Source organism: Mus musculus, chromosome 2, assembly GCF_000001635.26.
Source record: "Mus musculus strain C57BL/6J chromosome 2, GRCm38.p6 C57BL/6J".
NCBI lineage: Eukaryota > Metazoa > Chordata > Mammalia > Rodentia > Muridae > Mus > Mus musculus.
In genome coordinates this window covers 140,653,412-140,674,502 of record NC_000068.7, presented here as the reverse complement: position 1 = coordinate 140,674,502, position 21,091 = coordinate 140,653,412, and the positions used below count along the sequence as shown (strand labels likewise).

Sequence of the window (21,091 nt, the reverse complement as noted above, 5' to 3'; positions counted from 1 at the left end):
GTCCCCATCTTAGTAAAAGCAGCTCTCACTCTGTTGGGGCAGTTACTAGGAGTCATGCTCCAAGCTAATTGACTCAGAAATATTAAGTGATTTGTCTATGGTCATGTGCCAAGGCCCAAGAGAGAGCCCAGATAAACAGAAGACTCTGATGCCCATGTGCTTAAACTCAGCTGCCCTCCACACCACACTCAGACTCTGAGTCCTTCCTGCTGGGAGACTACACAGAGCAGTCTAGAGGGTATCATAGAGAAAACTGCCAGTCTCCCCTCCTTCAATTAAAACAACCATCCTTTCTGTTGGTTTCTTAAAAAAACATAGTAGGAAAGCAATCTGAACCAATTAATGGCATTTTAACCTTGCTAGAAGTGGTGCAGAGAGTACATACATGTTAAGTAAGTTCACCTTCGAGTAACAGAGTTTCAGGTGTCTGATAAGAGCAAGAAGTGGAGCCCCCATCCACCTCCTCTCGAAACCCCTGAGTATAGATGACTGGTACCTGATAAGTTATTTCTCCACTGGTGAAATAAGCCAATTCAAGTCACAGTAGATTACATTAAATGCAGGTTTATTGGAAAGCTGCTCTGGGGTGAGTTTACTGGCCGCAAGGACAGAAGCCAGGGAAGTCACCATGGGATAGAGAAGGGAGTCGGGGCGGGGAGAAAAAGAGAAATGTCTCTTCTCGGAGAACTCAGAGAGAGAAGAGGAGAAGAAGAGAGAGAGAAGGCAGAGGAAACCAAAATGTCTGGAGTATATAAGGAAGAGCCTCTGGGGGAAGGGCAGCCAAGCTGCTAAGTTAGTTCAGGCTGGGGGCAGGGGATGCCAGGTAGGGACTGAGGAATGCTGGGACCGCTTTGATGTGTAAAATATGTACCTTGGTCCCTTGTCCCTAGTCCAGAACCAAACAGTGTCTCTGAGAGTGCTAGGCCTGGAGAATTGAGTTTGGCAGGAATGGTGGAAGGAAAGACCTGATTCCTGTAACTCATCTTCTGACCTCCACGTCATGACTGGTGGGTCTCTCCCTACCCACACATACAGATAAATGTAATTTAGTTTTTAAAAGGAATATATATGTTTGTAAAAAGAAAAGATGGTAATGAAGGTTCTGTTAAGATTTGCCTCTAAAGTTAATACCTTTTGGATAGATTACATTTTTGACAATTTCTTGCATGTGCTACATTTTCAATTCACCGCTTGGAGGCGGGGCAGAATACATAGCTGGCATTCAATAAATTCTTGCTGTCTTTATTTCCCATGCAATGAAACCAAAGCAAGGAGCAGGTCCTATGAGGTCGTACAGCAAATGGCCGAGTAGGGAAATGCATCCTCAGAGCACCTCTCTCCCAGACCGGCCAGCTTTCCGTTAGCACACCTGTAACCCACATTTCCCACTTATCTTTCTTTTCTGTTGAAGGCTTTCAGGCAGCTGAATGGAGACAGATCTGATTAAATATGGATATAAGCCCACAGGAATTTGGTCAGGCAAATTTTTCCTTTTAAAATAGAATCAACTCTCATCTGAAAATGGTTTCTAGAAAGAATTATTTCAAACAATAATTTAATCCAGGTGTTTGATTTTCAGTAACTGAAATCACTCCTATCCTTTCCTGAGAGGTTATCAGTTACACCTACTTTTTCCATCAAAAATCTACGGCCACCTCTCAGTTTAACCTGCACTACTGAAGACTTCTGAGAAATTGGCTTTTCAATAGATGTTAACATGCTAAAGTCCTACTTTCATTCAGTGGGCCATTCCTCAGAAGTCAGCAAGAGAGCAAGCATAGAACAATAGGTGTCGGAACATCTCTTATCGAGGGGTCACCTTCCACTCCTGAGAGCACCCATTCTCAGAGGGGAGTTCTAAAGGTCAAACAGCTGCCAAACTCAAGTTAGGAACCACGTGAAGCTAACGGAGAGAATAGCCATGTACTCCTAAGACAGACAACTAGCCTTCAGAGACAAACAGACCATTTCCTAGAAAGGATAAAGTCATGAGCTTGTTAGAATCAAGCAAAGAAAGAAGGGAAAGGAGATTGCTATTTGGGTAAATATAGAAACAAGATTCGTCACTTAAATTCACTTACTTAGGAGAAAACTTACAAGTCCAAATAACAGAAAACTGATGATAAAATTATACCTGGAAATTAAAGTCTTGGAATCCTGTTAATTAGGCAGAGAAATCTTAGTGTCTTGCAACTGTCACTATTTATTCATGTACGCAAATTAAAATGATTTAAACCTGGAAGAACCATTTCTAACAGATATTTTAAGATATTGATGACTGCAGCCATGCTCGTGGCAGCAAAAACCATAATAATAATAATAAAAAAGAATGTAGTTAGGCTCAACCCTTTTAATTTTAGGGAAGACTGATAAATATGAGTGATTGTATCTTCCTAGTTCTGAAGTAGAGGTATACCCTTATGCACACATGTAGGTGGTCTCTCTAGTAGTACATAAAACAGTCTTCATTATGTGAAAATGCATGTGGAAAAAAAAACCTTTCTACTTCCCAATAAGACTGCTTTCTTCAATATTTTTCACTGTTCTTCCATTTTCTCCCTTCTCCTAAGTAAATCACCATTTGACCCTGCTTTCTCATTTGCCAAATCAATATTAGTTGGGATTGCCATCCTCTGTTCTCCACAGTTACGATTTTAATGTAATAAAAATAATCTGACTTTTGTTAACTTATTTTTGGTACAGATGGCTTGAGCATCAGACACCTGTTTCTCTATTGTGATCTTATAAATATTCTCCTAGCGTGCTTGTGTTTTTCTGAGTGTGCTATCACTACCTTGCAGTAGTAAACTTTAGGGAGCGCGGAGATTCCAGAGTTGCTGCCTACAAACCAAATGGCATCTCAGCTTTGGCAAACTGAAAGGCTCATTTCGGCTTCTCTCACCCCCTCTAGCGTTGGCAAAGCTCATCTGTCTGATTATCCAGTTACCTCACTGAACAAGAGCTGGGCTAAGTCCTGCCCACCTATGACATCACCCCCTTCCTCAACCACTGCGAGGTGAAGCTTTAAACTTCAGACTTGGAGGTGGGCTGCGCGCAGTCAACTGGATGCTCTCGCGCGCAGTCCTCAGCGCAGGAGTGATCTGAAGCAGGACCGCTCAGGCTGCAGCTGCCGTGGCTTTGTGTGCACTGGATGCCGCGCTCCGGAGACGGGGGAGGGTTTTTACTTCAACTCACAGGCAATGGAATTACAGCTGTAGCAGCAGGGTATAAAGGATTGCTTTTTCCTCGTCTTCCTGGTAAGTGTTTTCCATGCTTTTTCTCATAATTGTCCCAGAAACTTCGCTTGCTCTTACTCTCTAGAAGGAAATGACTAGCTTGGTTCCATGAGGGATCCAAGTAGCCACGTTTGCTCTGTCAGCAGGACGGGTCAAAGATGTGCGTGCAAGCCAGCTCTAGGGAAAGTCTTACAAAATAGCCGAATGTTATAAGTTTCTTACAGACTTAAATCATTTTTAAAAATAATAAATAGCTCCTCTCTGTTTCAAGCAATTTCTATCCGCGCAGAGCTTCACGGAAAACTGCAGTTGGAAAGTTGAGTGTTTGAGATAGGAGAGGCAGATTTTTCTCGGCTACAAAAGCGAAAGGTCGCTAACTTGGTGTGTACTGTATGTGTGGTATGATCACCTATCGCTGTTTCTATAACTGTGAAAGAAATCAATAACCCCTCAGCCCATGAGTACGCAGTACATGAAAAGCATACATCTTGCTCGCCGCCAGCAAAGCTGCGCTGGGAGACTGGGATGCCTCTGTAGAGGATTAACAGCTACACCTAGATTTGAAAGCTTGCACTGCTTATCCGGCCCCAGCTCCTTCAGGCATTCCGGGCTCGGGAATCTCAACTAGTAAATCCAACTCAGAATCTCCGGGCCAAACCATATTCCCAGTCCAGGAGACTGTCAAAGCCTATCGCTTGGGCGAGTGTAGAATGTGACTAGCATAGTAACTGGGTAGTCCACTCAGAAAAACTAACAAAGCTCACCCTGGAAGCCGTGCTTGATGTATGCAGTGAGGGGAACAGGGGAGGGAAGCCTCATCAAATGGCAAAGGCAGAGTGTCCCTTCACTTGCAACACACAGTGAAAAATATTGTATTGATACAAATGCGTTAGACCACAAAGCTTCCAAAAGGTATTTAAGTGTATCTAATTAAAAAAAATGTTTTTCAGTAAATTATGTCTGAAACAAAATGGTTGCATAAAGGTAAAGAGTGCAACAGGCCCATCTTTTCTCAACATTGGGAGCGGGTTTATTACTTATTTAGAATGAAAAGGAGATGGAAAATGTTGGTGTTTTCCAAATTACAAAATCAAATGGTTTTTAATAATTATTTTGATTGTTCTCAATAAATCTATGCTTCAAAATGCACATATTTGCTGTGTTATTGGGATGAAACAACATGGTCAAAGCCATGAAAAGTGCTTCAGCTGTGGCTATTCCTTTATTCATCCTTAACTGTGTAAGAATACCCTAACCAGTATAAACAGAAGGATGAACCTGTCAGCTCCCAGGCTACGATCACTTAGGCTTGACTCAGAGTGACAGGTGACTGACACCCATCTCTTTGGAAATGAGCAAAGAAGGTAATTCTTTTAAAGTGCCATAACATATTATTATCACTACAAATATCAACAAGCATAATGGTATGACTGTGCAAAGGCTGGTTATCACTTAGCTTCACGTATATGTGTATGCATATATATATATACTTATCAGCCTAAAATGAGGAAAAGGGTTAAAAATGTCATTACATGTGTTCAACTAAAGAACAAGAAATACCAGTTTATTGTTTTACTAGAAAACTCCCAAGGGTGAGAAACTATATTAGCAAATGAATAAACACAGTGAATTCATTAATAGGGTATTCTAATAGTGGCATCAATCAGTTATTAATTGGGCTCTTTTTTTTTCTCTGCATACCCTTTTGAAAATCGATTCTGGTTAGGTTCAAAATGCCCAATTAAACAATTCCTGAATCTGATGTTTATGAGATAACAGCAAATAAAGGTGTTTTTTTTAAAACAAAAATTACAAAACAAAACAGGAAATTTGTCATAACTAAATGTGGCAGCTAATAGAAGCTATGTTTCTTTTGCTTTCAAGTGTTAATTAAGGAGCCTCCGATTCTATCAAAACTTTTTCAGAGCTAAATGAAGCGGTGTGAAATAAATTTGGTTGAAATCTTGTGGCTGTCAGACTTTGTTAGTGAGCTATTAATTATCTTTACCCCAGTTTCTTCTCTGGCTATATTGCCCAATCAAATAGAAACTCCAATTATACTCAGAGGCTCCTGCCTAGGGACAGAAGACCCTAATGAACAGTCAGTCCCTCCAGATGAAAAATACAATTATCAGTTTGAAACAGGCAAGCACAAGCAATGCAGATTCTCCCCTGTGCTTTTCTTGGCCACACATCCCAAGGCCAAGATTACTGGCCATTTTCTGGATTATTTCGAACAGTTTTAAACCCAACAAATGTTAGTGGCTGGGAGTATGCCTTATTTTAAAATGATATGAATGTTTCTTCCTTGAATTTTAGTTATGATAGTCCAACGTTCATATGAATCTAGTCATTTAAAAATATGTAGCATAGAGTTGCCATTTCAGTCGGTCTCAGCCCTCCTCCCTTTGAAAGGTGGGTGGGCTAGTTAACAAAGAATGTGATTAATGGCAAAACCTAAAGCTAAATTAAAAATTCTGTATAAACCCTTTTCTGCATTCTCGTTTTCATTCCAGTTCAGTAAAAGGCATTATAAATAGTTGTTTCATGTCAATGAAGAGAACCGTAAATGAAGTCAAGGAGGGAAATAGGATTTGGTGAATTTTTCAAAAGCTTTGATTCCTCCTCCCCCTCCCCTAGGTCCCCACCCCTCCAACCCCCACCTTTTGCCCCAGAGGCCTTCACTGTTCTTCTCAACGGGAGGCTTTGTTGTAATTAAACCAGGGAAAAACTGGCCAGCAGCAGCCAACATCTGACTTGCGGCTTCTGCAAGCAGTGTTCTGGTAGAGTGTACCACCCCCCAGCGGGCAAAACTCAACAGTAAATCTCTCAGCAGTATCAGCCGGCAGAGGCAGAATGGCGGTCTCTCTCCCTCCGGAGCAGGAAAGGAATGTTCCTGCTTCTTCTAACACCTCCACCGCTTCAGACTTTCTCAAAGTCAACAAACCAGTTTCCAACCAAGAGATGGCTGGCTGGTAAACTGTTTTCTGGAAAAGAATCCTTCCTTTTTAAAAACCAAAATAGGTATATTCCTTTCAAAAAGCACTTTCAAAATGCAGATCAACATCACTAAATTTGTATAAACATCACAATAATCTTGACAGTTTTGAAATCTATATTATACTGCAGAAGAGGGAGTTTTAACCATTAGCACAAATCCAGAGTATATGTTAAGGAACAAGGCTTAAAATACAATTTAGCCAATAAGTAACATGTCTCCATGCTTTGCATATGCATAATCTCGTTCCCACCCTAAAATCAAGTGTCAGGGATGTATGAAAAGCTCTTTCCAGGTATTCGTCTGCTCAAGGAGGAGAGTAAGAAATTGCTTTCACTTGATGAGACGATGACAGCTTTTGTTCTGTGCATGAGTTACCGTGGCAACTTTGAAGAGAACCCGGCAGGGCAGGCCACATTTGGTTAAGCACCACTTTCCAAAGTGTGCCACTGGAGTGTGGATTGACCAGCTTTCTGTGATGCTGGTTTTCTTCCTACTCGTCCACTTTAAATCAATACCTACCTTACACAGCCATGACAAAGCATTGTAGTTTATATTCTTTAGATGGTCTCACTAACTGGGACAGAGGCTGTCACACAAGTGACTCAAATAAGAGTTGTCAAAATAATGCATGAAATTCTAAAGGCCAGAAATGTAAAGTGAGGTTGGGTTGGCAATGTCAGAGCGGTTCTAGTTGAATACAAGCAGGCACACCTTTCATTACAGCTGCCCAAATACAGTCAGCATCAACTTAAAGCCCAGCGTGGGCCTCAAGCCCCGAGCCACATAGTTCCTCTCACCGTAGTTCTCTTCCTCATCCAGGTCTTAGGTCTCTAAGCCATTTAGTCTGGCTTGAATATCCTGAAAGGAACAGCCTGTGGTGGGATACAGGATAACACACCATCCTTTTGTCTTAAAGATGCTTGATTTCACTTTACCAACAAACGAGATGAAGCAAACGCAGGATTAAGATTCGTTTATAACAAACTCAGTGGGGCAGTCCTCTTGCTTTGGAACTTTTCCTTCTGTTTTCCATAAACGAAAAAAAAAAAAAAAAACCCTTCTTCGTGTTGGAGGAGAGTCTGGACGAAACCTAGTATAAAAAGGCACACTTTGCTTCTCCACCTCTCTGCAGACCCTGCAGACTTCCTGACTCTCGGGAGGAGAGCTGGAGGGACTTCTGCATTAAACAAAGGAACTGGGGCCTTCCTGAAATCTGATGATCGTGGAAAATCTAACTACCAGACAGGCTGCTTGGAAAGCATTTTGCCACCACTCTTAACTAACCTGATGGAGTCCATCCGGCTTTCCAGTTTCACGACATACACAGTTCACTTGAGATGCTGTTTGTTGCAGCAGAACCTCAATATTCACAGATTGCTCATTTGGTGAGCAATTTTCATAAGTAAATTATTTCCCTAACATGCTAGATGCTGTTCGTGTATGTTGCAATTTAGCTCAAAACATGCACAGACACAGATTTGAGTACGCATGTGTTTTCTTCAATATCAAGATTTGTACATGACGCAACAAATTTTGAGTGCAAATTCTAAATGCCATAGTATTTTTAATGTTAATATTTTTAAAAAGTTTCTGCCATTATGAAGTCATTCTGTGAAAGCAAATCAATAAAACAGAACTTACATCTCACAAAATTAACTCCATGCAAAGTTTCTTTACAGAGTATTGATCAAACGAGTTAAGTGAAAATCAACTTGAATAAAAGGTTGTAAATCTAAGATTTAGGAAGTTATCATTATGCCATATAACTTTACTTTAAGCTACCTTATATTCCCCAAACCTAAAAAATACGTCCCCATTCAAAGTCTTTGTCTGCTGAAAGAGGAGAAACCACGTAAACAAGTACATGCATTGAGTTCTTGATTTTATTTACATGTCAGTGTCCTATTGAGAAACAACTTATTAATATTTATTAGTTTTATAAAGTGCCTCCAGAGAACAGCATCTTCATCTACTCATATAGCTTCTTGGATATATTATAAAAATAAATTAGAGACCAGAATTGGTTGGGGTTGTAAACCATTTTAAAAAGCATTTTTTAAATTATTATTTTGAAAAGAAGCAATCAAAAGATGCCCGTTAAAAATCTATTTCACCAGTAAGGTGAGTGTACGTTTCCCTTAGCTGAGGCTTAAGTGTGATACACTTCATGATTGCATTAAAAGGAATTATAGAACACGGCACTAAGTACCAGGGCGCCGCTTATGTTTTTCCCAAGTTACCCCAGTAGTAATCGTTTTCTAGAGGATGGATTGCTTTTTGTTCAGAAGTGACTGCCTTTTTCAAGCCCACGCAGAGAGAGAACTCTGAAGCCAGGGCTGTGGGGCTGGCCACAGTATTGACAAGAGTGACTTGCTTTTAGCCATTCGTACCTAACTGCAAGCTGCATGCCTGTGACTATGGAGATCCAGCCAGACACCCAGTGTAGGTACCAAAGTTGGATTGCTTGTGATGGAGAGACCATTATCATGTTAGGTATGCCAAAATCCCTACTTAGAACCATAGTCTGAAATATGAAGAGGCTATAAAAGCATATAAGATGTAGTCATAAGCTGAACAGTTCTGACCGGGGAGTCCATTTGTGAGACTACCCTCTTCTAAGAAGGCATTTACTTCTGTGCCTTTGCTTTGAGTTTTAATGAAATTTAAGGAGTGAATGGCATTTTCCTCTTGATTTATTGAGGCTTAAGGCTTTCTGTCGGTCCACTCTGTTTGCACTCTTGTATGAACAGTGAACGTTGAGACTGAATATCAAACAGCAGTGTTAGCAATTTCAAAAGTGTGAATAGAACAGGTTAATCTAATTAATCTTTGTTTTTCACATTAACATTTATTCCATCTCTGCCTAAAAAAGAAAAACAAGAGAGAGAAAAATCAATGCATATATTCTTAAAGCCCAGTTCTGCAAAATAGATATAATTGAGATTTTTCTTTCCTCTGTTTTTCTTTTTAAAGCAGCTACTGAAGCAATTTTATCCTCAGTTCTCATTGCAAACATCACACTGTGGTTTGTCCCGACTCAGAACAATCACTCATTTCAAGTCCCATTCAGTGGGTTCATCATCTGACCTCTGAAGTATGCCCTGCCTTACCAATGCCCCTGGAGCATATGAAATACTTGACCAATGGTCATTTAACTCACGTTCTCACTTGCTAGGAGCATAATAGTTTGAAATTAGATTTCTAATGCAAGTTAACTGAAGAGATTGTCCCCTTGCCTGGAAATGACCACGTTATTTTATATGCTGGATGGTTTTCAAGGTGAGAAAACGTTTACGGAAAAGGTAACTTTAGAGTTATAATTTCAGCAACTTGGTTCTCCCACTCTCCCACTCTTAGAAGGCAACACTGTGTAAGCAAATACACTGTTGAAATCCAGTAGTAATGTAAAAAGTCTTCAGAGTAAACATAAACCATTTAAACTTTCTACTACAGGCACTTTGCAGCACACACCAGTCTGCTCTATGTGTTTGCCAACTGCTATTTTTGGTTGCTTAAAAAAAAATGTGTATCTGCCATTTTCAAGTTCATTTAGTATGAGTGTAGTCTATGACAGCATTAGTGTCTAGTGACAAGCTAAAAGAAATAGGAATTTTGCAACAAAAGCTAGGAATGCCAATTGTGGCCTTGCTTAACATACACTCTCAGGAAATTCTGGAACAGATGCTGTCCTTGTTGGATGCTAGGTAGTAACTGGCAGAGAAGCGATGATTCCTTTAGTCCTTAGTCTTGTGGTCAAATATTCTCGTATACCCATTGCTTCCTATCTGTATGGAAGGTGTTGAATGGGCATCCTGAGTAACCTAGGCTCACACTTATCCCCTGTCCAACTCCCTAAGCATCCTCGCGTGTCTTCTATCAGGATGATGGGCAAAGCAGTCACAAGCTCAGTGACTGGTGTGTTTTAATCACACCTAAGGTAATTTTTCAGGAATGAAACTACAAATTGTTGGGGGACTGGCATGTTTGTGTTTAATTGGAGAAAGACAGCTGCCTCGGGTTCCTGTTCCTTCTGCAGTACCTCTAAAAAGAGATGGAACAAAACAATGGCAAGTTCAATGTGCTAAAAGAAAATTGCACTATTCCCTTTTTAAAAATAGTTTTTAAAAGTCCCATGACTTGAACTTCTATGCTACAAATGTGGGCGAAACCACTTGAGTGCTAGAGTTTCCAGTTCGCTGGTGAATCCTGCTATACCCTCAGGAGGAAGGTGAGGGTGCCCGCATTCTTCAGCTAGGAAAATACAAGCATCAAATTGTGCTCTGGGAATATCAAAAGAGGAGCAGCAAAGCCATGTCTTTTTCACACTTCAAATAGTAGATCGTGTGATTTGGAGAGCCATGTTCAGAAGTTCAGAGTAATTACAGTGCCTTTTTATCAAGAACTTCCCCATGCATTTGTTCATTGCTGTGGTATGTTCTTTTAAAACACTGCATGCCCAGGCACCAGAAAGTGAACTTTAAGACATTAGCCTGAATTTGAAAGCCCTGAAAGGGTCTTACTGCTTCTTAAATGAAATTTTCCCTCTGTGTCTAAACTCAAGTGTGTGTCATAAGAATCACTTAACAATGAGAGTTATCAGTTGGATGACAATCTCATCTTTGGCTACTACTTGACTTGTATAGTTAAGTAGAAAACACAGACAGAGAGGTAGGTCCACCACTTTCACTGGATGACGAACAATGCATTGCCTCAAAGAACTAATTGATGTTAACGCTTTAGGAAGTCCCTTGGGTTTGCTGGGTTTTACTGTCAATAGTGCTACTTTTTGTTTTCTTTCTTTCACAGGAGGTGCTCAGTCCTGGCCCATTTTAAGGACGAGAAATATAAAGGGAATTTAGTGTGCTTCCTTCTCTTTCCATGAAGACTGCATGCACTGTGCCCTTTGCTTCTTAAAAGAGACTCCACCCACTCCAGTAGACCGGGGACTAAAACAGAAATTCTGAGAAAGCAGCAAGAAGCAGAAGAAATAGCTATTTCACAGCAGGTAATCACACCTCAGGATGTAGCTACTGTACAGAGTTTATACTTGGATAATCCTGGATGGGAATAAAGGGAGGGGGTAACAGCCTGGAAAACCTATTACTACACAGGCCTTAGCATCATGAATGGCTTTCTTCATGAGGATCTGAAGTTACTATCTCTGACCACATTGCACAGAAGAGCCAATAAGAATTTCAAAGAGGGCAGTTTCAACTGAGGGAAATAAGCTATACAAAAAGAGCCACCACATTGAAACTATCAGAAAGAGAAAACAAAAACAAAAAACAAATAGGAAACCATGTGTCCTACATAGTAACTGGAGGCTGAATTGTTTCTGGCCCCCACTTTAATGAGCTTGCTCACCATGCTGAACTACAGCTGGAATGTTCATTGGCAGCAGCGAGCCTGATCCGAAGGTGTGTGCGGCATAGAATTACTTGAATAAACAGTGAAGAACATTGCCAAGGACTAAAGAGTTTTAAAGTCCCAGCCCCTCACCAAGAAAGTAACATATGTGCATTGGACTGTCACCCAAATTTCTTACATCGTTCAATAAGGTAGGAAAAATATTAAGCTATTTTATTTCCGTGCCTAAAATTATAAAGGCTGCTTAATACCTAGACTTACAGAAGACAGAATAACACATAGTATACCTACATCAATCTGTAATTCTTTAGCCCATGGGAAAACTTGAATCATTCTGGCTTAGAATTTGAAGACTGATAAATTCACTGTTAAAACATGTTTTGAAACAAAAAACAAAGTCTGGATCAAGTTACTAAAGCATGCAGCACTAAGTATGACAAAATAGGTACAGGGAGAAAAGGTTAGCAGAAAATGAAATTTTCCATTCTCACCAACTCCACATATGAGTTCTACAATTCCTCCCCTAAAGTAAGTGAACTATTCCTTCTTATTTTCTTCCCAGAAATGCCTTTCAAACAATATCTAATATTAATATTAAATAATATTAATAACCAAAGAAAATGCTTGGCTTTACTGAGATTAAAGAACTCAAGAGATGTGTAGCTAACTATTCTAGGAGAGTAAAAACATAGATGTTTTTCATTACATATTTCTATATTTTATGATATTTGCCAAAGGAGACAGAAAATACTGGCATGTGCATACACACACACACACACACACACACACACACACACACATATATATTCCTCTAAGAAGTTTCTATAAATATTAAAAGTTAGAAATTTGATAAGCTTCATGACTATCTGAATTGGATATAAATAATTTAAAATATTTTGACTATTTAATTATATTAACCATTTTAAAATAAAGTAGATTTAAACATGTTAACGTATATTCCAAAGACACTCAGGATAAAGAAATTATATGAATGTGCTTGTTGGTAGACAGCAATGAACCCAGGGTGCTCCTCTCTGAAAATTGATATACTGTAATTGGTTATAGATATCTTCGTTTCCACATCTGTTCTTAAGACACTTCAGTATTCTGGCCTAATTGTTTTTTCTTGTTTCTCACTCTCTTGTAGTAACAGAAGCTACCTGCTATAATAAAGACCTCAACACTGCTGACCATGATCAGCCCAGCCTGGAGCCTCTTCCTCATCGGGACTAAAATTGGGCTGTTCTTCCAAGTGGCACCTCTGTCAGTTGTGGCTAAATCCTGTCCATCTGTATGTCGCTGTGACGCAGGCTTCATTTACTGTAACGATCGCTCTCTGACATCCATTCCAGTGGGAATTCCGGAGGATGCTACAACACTCTACCTTCAGAACAACCAAATAAACAATGTTGGGATTCCTTCCGATTTGAAGAACTTGCTGAAAGTACAAAGAATATACCTATACCACAACAGTTTAGATGAATTCCCTACCAACCTTCCAAAGTATGTCAAAGAGTTACATTTGCAAGAGAATAACATAAGGACTATCACCTATGATTCACTTTCGAAAATTCCGTATCTGGAAGAGTTACACTTGGATGATAACTCAGTCTCGGCTGTTAGCATCGAAGAGGGAGCATTTCGAGACAGTAACTATCTGCGGCTGCTTTTTCTGTCCCGTAACCACCTTAGCACAATCCCGGGGGGCTTGCCCAGGACTATTGAGGAATTACGCCTGGATGACAATCGCATATCAACGATCTCTTCCCCATCACTTCATGGTCTCACAAGCCTGAAACGCCTGGTTTTAGATGGAAACTTGTTGAACAACCATGGTTTGGGTGACAAAGTTTTCTTCAACTTAGTAAACTTAACAGAGCTGTCCCTGGTGAGGAATTCCTTGACAGCAGCGCCAGTGAACCTTCCCGGCACAAGCCTGAGGAAGCTTTACCTTCAAGACAACCATATCAACCGGGTACCCCCAAATGCTTTTTCTTATTTAAGGCAGCTGTATCGACTCGATATGTCTAATAATAACCTAAGCAATTTACCTCAGGGTATCTTTGATGATTTGGACAATATAACCCAACTGATTCTTCGCAACAATCCTTGGTATTGTGGATGCAAGATGAAATGGGTACGAGACTGGTTACAGTCGCTACCGGTGAAGGTCAATGTGCGTGGGCTCATGTGCCAAGCCCCAGAAAAGGTCCGTGGAATGGCTATCAAGGACCTCAGTGCAGAACTGTTTGATTGTAAAGACAGTGGGATTGTGAGCACCATTCAGATAACCACTGCAATACCCAACACAGCATATCCTGCTCAAGGACAGTGGCCAGCTCCTGTGACCAAACAACCAGATATTAAAAACCCCAAGCTCATTAAGGATCAGCGAACTACAGGCAGCCCCTCACGGAAAACAATTTTAATTACTGTGAAATCTGTCACCCCTGACACAATCCACATATCCTGGAGACTTGCTCTGCCTATGACTGCTCTGCGACTCAGCTGGCTTAAACTGGGCCATAGCCCAGCCTTTGGATCTATAACAGAAACAATCGTAACAGGAGAACGCAGTGAATACTTGGTCACCGCCCTAGAACCTGAATCACCCTATAGAGTATGCATGGTTCCCATGGAAACCAGTAACCTTTACCTGTTTGATGAAACACCTGTTTGTATTGAGACCCAAACTGCCCCTCTTCGAATGTACAACCCCACAACCACCCTCAATCGAGAGCAAGAGAAAGAACCTTACAAAAATCCAAATTTACCTTTGGCTGCCATCATTGGTGGGGCTGTGGCCCTGGTAAGCATCGCCCTCCTTGCTTTGGTGTGTTGGTATGTGCATAGGAACGGGTCACTGTTTTCACGGAACTGTGCGTACAGCAAAGGGCGGAGGAGAAAGGATGACTATGCAGAAGCCGGTACTAAGAAAGACAACTCCATCCTGGAAATCAGGGAAACTTCTTTCCAGATGCTACCGATAAGCAATGAACCCATCTCCAAGGAGGAGTTTGTAATACACACCATATTTCCTCCGAATGGGATGAATCTGTACAAGAACAACCTCAGTGAGAGCAGTAGTAACCGGAGCTACAGAGACAGTGGCATCCCAGACTCGGACCACTCACACTCATGATGCAAGGAGGTCCCACACCAGACTGTTCCGGGTTTTTTTTTAAAAAACCTAAGAAAGGTGATGGTAGGAACTCTGTTCTACTGCAAAACACTGGAAAAGAGACTGAGAGAAGCAATGTACTGTACATTTGCCATATAATTTATATTTAAGAACTTTTTATTAAAAGTTTCAGATTTCAGGTTGCTGCTGCGGTTGATGTAGTGGGGATGCCTGAACACAATTCTATATTTTAGTATTTTTTAGTAATTTGTACTGTATTTTCCTTGCAGATATTGAAGTTATAAACCATTTACTTTGTGTTCTACTGAGTAAGATGACTTGTTGACTGTGAAAGTGAATTTTCCCGCTGTGTTGAACAATCAGGACTGCGTTCACATGAGACCCTTGTAGTATAAGCACAGGCCGTTTTTCACTTTGGTATTAATACAATGTAAAAAGAAAAAAAAAAAAGAAACCTGGCTGGATGACAAAATAAATTTTAAAAACTAGTTATGAAATAATGTTCCAATGGTTAAATTTGTATTATCCCAGTGGTATTCAATAAATCAAAATCTGTGGCATAACGGGCAGTATCAAACTTGCCGCACCTCTCATTTTACCCTAGGCAAATTAAATATCCTTAAGGAAGTTAAGCATAGTTTCTGAACTGAATACATCAGCTGGCATAAGGACAATGTGAAGGCTTCAGCTGTCGAAGCCACCGTCAGCAGAGCTTCAAGAATAAAGGACTTCGTGAGAAGAATCATGTAAGTGCAGGGAGTATGTGTACTTAAAAAAAAACCATGACAACTTAGACTTCTGTAGTGTAACCAGTACATATACTAGAACTGCATCTTGGTTTCTGCCTGGATCATCCAGGCTCTTGAAAAAGTTGAATTCTACACACAGAATTGTTAGTGTTTATGATGTTTTTATTATAAAGGATGTCTGAGAACAACCATCAGCAATTCCTCTCAGAGATCTAGAGAAAGTAGTGCTTTAAGTAAGTGAGAATTTCAGAGAAAAATAAATACTAGATATCAAATTTAGATCTGGCTTATATGAGATGCTTGAACACTGTACATAACTATTCAATTTACTTTCACCATGGTGGAGCATACTGCCCGTTACTGTCACAGTTTCCAGATATTACATAATGGACTTGTAATGTAACATTTCTTTACAGCTTCCTACTGAATTGTGAGCTATTACTTGTTTAAAAACCATACCACTTTTTGTTGCCATGACTTTTTTTTTTTCAACAACGGAAAAAAAAAAAAAAAAAAACCAAAGTGCACTGTACGCCCTTTGGCCAGTCTTGTATGTGCCTTGATCCAACGCTACATGTATTCAGCTTTTGAAATTCGACAAATTTTTCATACTTCCTTAAATATGAAAAATTATGGTCTTATTGCTGAATAAAACTTAAGAAAAACAGAATAATTGTGCTTGCTTTCGGGACTATGTTACCATCACTAAAAGTAGAAAATTGCCAGCACATGAGTCCGAAACAACCCCATGTATTTTTCTAGGCATAAAAATAAAAGTTGGGTACAAATAAAAGAAATGTGGCATCTTGAGACTGTGTATCCTTTTTACTTCAAAGAGTCCATGTTTTGTGGCTAAACATTCACTCAGGAGATGAAAAACTCTAGAGTGGTTTCAGTGTTTTTGTCTCAGGAGCACTGCTGCCATTGTCTGAGCTAACACTTTAAAGGTGGTCTTGGAAAAAAAAATGGTTTTAAATATCCTTTCAAGAGAGTAAGAAGGCATCAAAATATTTGAAATCTGTTATCCATCTTTAATAGGTATACTATCTAATTAAAAGGCTTGTGGTTCAGTGGCTATCTCTATGTATGGAGTAGACTACTAAAACAGCAGTGCAGGGTCATTGTGCAGCTCAGATGTGCTGAGAGGCTACACGGCATTCTGCTCTCTTTGTTAGTTCTGTTATGTTCAAAAAAACCGTGTTCCCAGAGGCTTCCTAGACACCGTGGCTTCTCCCCTACTGACACAGACCCATAACCAACTCAGAAACCTTACTTATTTGACATCTTCAAAATGTTACCCAACAATTTCCCTTTTCACTTCCTGCTACAGAGGGTTTTCTATGAGTGACTGAAAAGTACGTTTGACAATATGAGAAACGGTTTCCAAAGGGAGTTTGGCTTAGCTTCTCAAGGTTTTGAGGGGTTCGAGTACAGGTCTGCTGAAGTCAGAGATAAAGGACTGGGTAGTTTATGAAGACACAATAAACCTATGGCTTATAAAATGTGAAAACTGGATTATATCAACTGTTTTCCAATTACTTAAACTTGATAAGCACAAAAATTTTATATATGTTTTACACTCCATTTTATTATTTCATGTAAAATAATTCCAAACATGTTCTACATAAAAAAATATATACACAGTACCAAGTAGATAAAAAATTCACTATTTACTTAGATTCAAGCCTTCACCTTCTGAAGCAAGAGATTACCTAATTATACATGAATTCTCAATGTCTTGAATGCAATGTTGGCCCTGTTTTTTCCTGGTAAAACTAAAAGAAAAGATCACCTCCTTGCCAAATATTGACAAAAGTCAGAAATTGCTTTTAGATGCAGTAACTTGTAACTGCATGAAATGACTACACCAAATCTAGCTCCCCATTAAAAACAACAGTGTTCTCTGCCTGTCAGCAGGGCTGACTTATTAAAAGTATCCCCCTGGGTCAGGGGAACGAGTGAAAAACAATGCTTTCCTAACCACGGTTTCTGACTTAAGCACATTTTATGGCTTCATGCAGCAGGACAGTTCCAGGAGGAATCCCTAGAGATCTGTCGATGTTCTAAAGCAACTTAGAAGGTAGGTGTTAGAAAAAAGCATCCAGCACTGAATTATTTTAATAAGCTCATCTGTTGTTGAAAACAATAGTGATATTTAACATTCCTTCCTTCCACTTAGCATGATTAGCAAGTGTCACACAGTCTTGAAATTACAACTATTGTACCTTTTGGCTGCAGGTTTATGGTTTATAACATTAGCAGGGGGGAAAAAGTTTATTATCCAACATAGAAAAAAAACCAATTACATATTTTAATAGATCAGAGAAGACTTCAGGAATAAGGTAAAACTAGGGCTGAAGATTGAAGGAAGGTGACAAGAAATCAAGAAAAGCAAGATATTTGCCATAGAGGGAAAGTGTTGAGCAGATCCCTGAGATGAAATAGTCACTAGCCCAAACGCTGGCATCGGTCAGAATCAATAGGAAATGATTTTATTAAGACAACCATGCCTCAGGGCAGACTTGGGGAATTAAAATCTCCCAGGCACAGCCGGGTGTGGGTGAGGACTGTGGTCACTGATTTAGAAGGTATTTGGAGAACAGGTAACAGTGTAGACAAACTACACTCTGCGGAGGAGGTATACCCAAAGTGTGGAGTTTGGTTTTGTTGCTGCTTTCTGCTCATTGATTGGGTGGTTAGTTTGTTATGCCAGGCTTTGTGGTGTGTTGAATTTCAAGTCATGACATCTGCCCTGATGGTTTGGGGCCATTGTTCTTAAGTAGTTTTGGGGTGGGAAGAATTTTTCCGCAAGTGTGTAAAAAGTCAATACACTTGAAGAACATTTGGTAGAAATAAAGGATATCGTTGGTGAGGGAGGAAACTCCGGCAGCAGATGCATTGTCAAAACAACTGTGTTGCAGCTAAGAGAGATAAGGGTTGGAGAAGGGTGAAAATGGAGGGTTAATAAGAAAGAACTGAGTGCAGCTCTGTAAACAGCAGGAATTGTTCAGCCCAAGGGAGCCACATTTGGAAGATAGAAGAAAATTTTGGCGATGCAATTTGTAAGACTTTTGTATCTGTTGGTCTTGAGTGGGAGGTTATGCAAAAGACAGGTTTGTCTTCTGATTTTTAATATTGTTCTTTTAACCCTCAAGAGCTCATCAAGTAGTCATTTAAAATCACCTTAAGTTCAAAGTATTCTAAAGTTGTACTCTGGTAATGTCTATAAGAAATAAGGTCAAGAAGCAAATGGGCAGCATAGGGAAGAAAAGCCTATATAACCAGAGGCTGTTATTAAAGTTGAGAGGGTGGATGAGATAGCCCCCAGGAAGATAACACAGATACAAGACATGAGTCAAAGAAATAGCCCTTCTTCTGTAAGAATACAAAAGAAAAATTATTAAATGAAATATTAAACAAATACAATAGGAAAGCTAGGAAAATGGCTTCATGACAAAGAATACATGCTTTGCAAACATGAGGAGCTGAGTTCAAATCTCCGGCCCCCATGTTAAAAGCCTGCATGGATAGGTGTGTCTGTAGCCAAAGCACTGGAACAGACTCGGATTTCAGATCCTGAGAGTTCCCTGGCCAACCAGACAAGCCAGATGACAAGCATCTTCTTCAGTGAGAGACTTCTTAAAGGAACAAGGCTGTGCAAAGAGAAAGGACGACGTGTGACATCTTCCTCTGGCCTCCACATCCAAGGGCAGAGGGACAAGCACCCACACATTCACAAGCATGCAAGACACACAAATGCAAACACACAACTCGCATACCCACTACACTCACCCACCCCCACAAACAGAGAAGAGAGGGAAAAAAAGAGAAAAGAAAGAAGAAAAGAAGAAAAAGGAGATAAAGAAAGATGGAAAGTTACAGCAGAGGAAAATAATCATCGGAAGAACATATGAAATCAAAGAGCTAGAATTTTTTTAAAGAAGTTAAAAAAATCTATGACATCATGATATTAGGAGATACTACTGAATTTTCGAAAAGAGCCTTCCCCTCCTCCCAGTACCCATTTGCAGAGTAATAGGGCAGAGGCCTCAAAGGTATCAACAAGTTAATGAAAAACAAAGAAAATAAAAACAGTGATTAAGATAGTTAGTTCTTCTGACGAGCTGGGGGAGTGAAGGGGTTGAGGTAGGTCACTGTGAGGGCAAGGTGGACTTCACCAAATACCAATGAAGAGATTTACTGTGCTCTGGAAGAGGGGCCATGCAGAGGTCAGAATTTACAGTGAGCTCAACGGAATAGGAAAGAAAATTGATAGAGCTCAAGAGATACCCAAGTCAGGGGTGTGACTTGGATCAGGTCAAATGCCATGGTAGAGAAACTGGGCAGTCTGGGGAAGAGTCTAGCAAGGAGCAAGTCAGTCACTCAGAGCAAGGAGAAGTGTGGGCATAATGCAGAGGTGTGGAAGGCTCGATCTGAAGATGAGAATATGTCCCAAAGATAAAGAAAACAGAGAGAGCGATGGAATTAAGTAAGGCATGATGTTAAAAGAATGAGTAGTGACAAAACAGATCATTCAAAGAGTCTAGAGAAACTTGTTAACACGGCTGCTTTCATTCCGTATTCCAACCCCAGCCCTCTCCCATCACCACCATTACACAGTGGTAGTGAGAGATTTGGCAGAAAACAGAGGTGTTATCCTCAGGGAACAGGCATCAATTAGTCAAGGTACGGAAAGAATGCTAAGGATAATTTCAGTCACCTGGGAAACCAGAGCACCCCCCCCCCAAAAAAGAAGATTGACATGAACCTAGTGGAAGAGGGTAGGAGAAAGGCTAGGTGTAGAGAGGCATGAGCCAACAAGGGGAGTTGAGCAGGGCACAGTGTCTGCGGCTGGGGAGAAATCAGCACAAGTCTTAAGCAGCTGCACATTCTGAACAGAATACTCAAGAAAGAAAGTTGAATTTCCTCTACTTTGTGAACATCAGGACAGATTAAATCCAACTTCATTTCAAACCTCATACAGAAGTATTTATAGCCACCCCTCCCCCCCCCCAAAAAAAACTTTCATGGGCTTTCCCACAAGTATCATGGGACTCTAGTTGCAGATATATGAAAGTCACATATGTGCTCCTCTGTCTTTTACATTACCTGAGCACAATGAGATTACAAATAAACCTTTGGGTTACCTAGAAAGTGTTTTTTCCTCATTCTTTCTTTTCTTCTTCTACACCCCCCAAACCCCCATAAGAGCTTCAAAAGAAAGCAAGCAGCCACAGGGGTGTGGAAATGGGGATAATAGGATTTTACAGCCTGATTGTGTGCACACACAAAAGCAGTACTTGGTTTTCAATGCCAGTAGGCTAGAGGGGAGGGAAGGCTGTCTAGACAATTACTACCCAAAGTAATTACCCTGCTGAACCACACTGTGGCTTGGGCAGTTTTGACACTGCAAAGCTGAAGCCAGTTCAGGTCACTGATGCAACTTCTCAGTTTTATATCCTTGAAGTGGGGATTAGTGTTAAAATATACATCCAGGGAAGTCTGGGTGAAACAAAAGCCTAGCAAAGGTCTTTTATTGAAGCAGTTTTTAATACATATTAGCAATCTTTAAAACGTAGGTTAGGCACAAGCATTG

At 40.2% G+C, this 21,091-nt stretch overlaps 2 protein-coding genes across 13 annotated transcripts in view; one reads left to right on the top strand and one right to left on the bottom strand.

Moving 5' to 3' along the window:
- Macrod2 (mono-ADP ribosylhydrolase 2) overlaps positions 1–21,091 on the bottom strand; it is a 1,997,664-nt gene that overhangs the window by 1,718,464 nt on the left and 258,109 nt on the right. The gene's annotated exons all lie outside the window — the stretch shown is intronic.
- Flrt3 (fibronectin leucine rich transmembrane protein 3) lies at positions 3,027–16,305 on the top strand. 2 transcript variants are annotated; one of them, NM_178382.4, is made up of 3 exons: positions 3,027–3,257; positions 11,044–11,242; positions 12,752–16,305. In NM_178382.4, the coding sequence occupies exon 3, from the start codon at positions 12,797–12,799 to the stop codon at positions 14,744–14,746; it is 1,950 nt and encodes a 649-aa protein (NP_848469.1). In that variant the 5' UTR covers positions 3,027–3,257; positions 11,044–11,242; positions 12,752–12,796; the 3' UTR covers positions 14,747–16,305. The 2 variants fall into 2 exon arrangements, with proteins under 2 accessions (NP_848469.1, NP_001165631.1); NM_001172160.1 differs by having other exon boundaries at positions 11,044–11,795.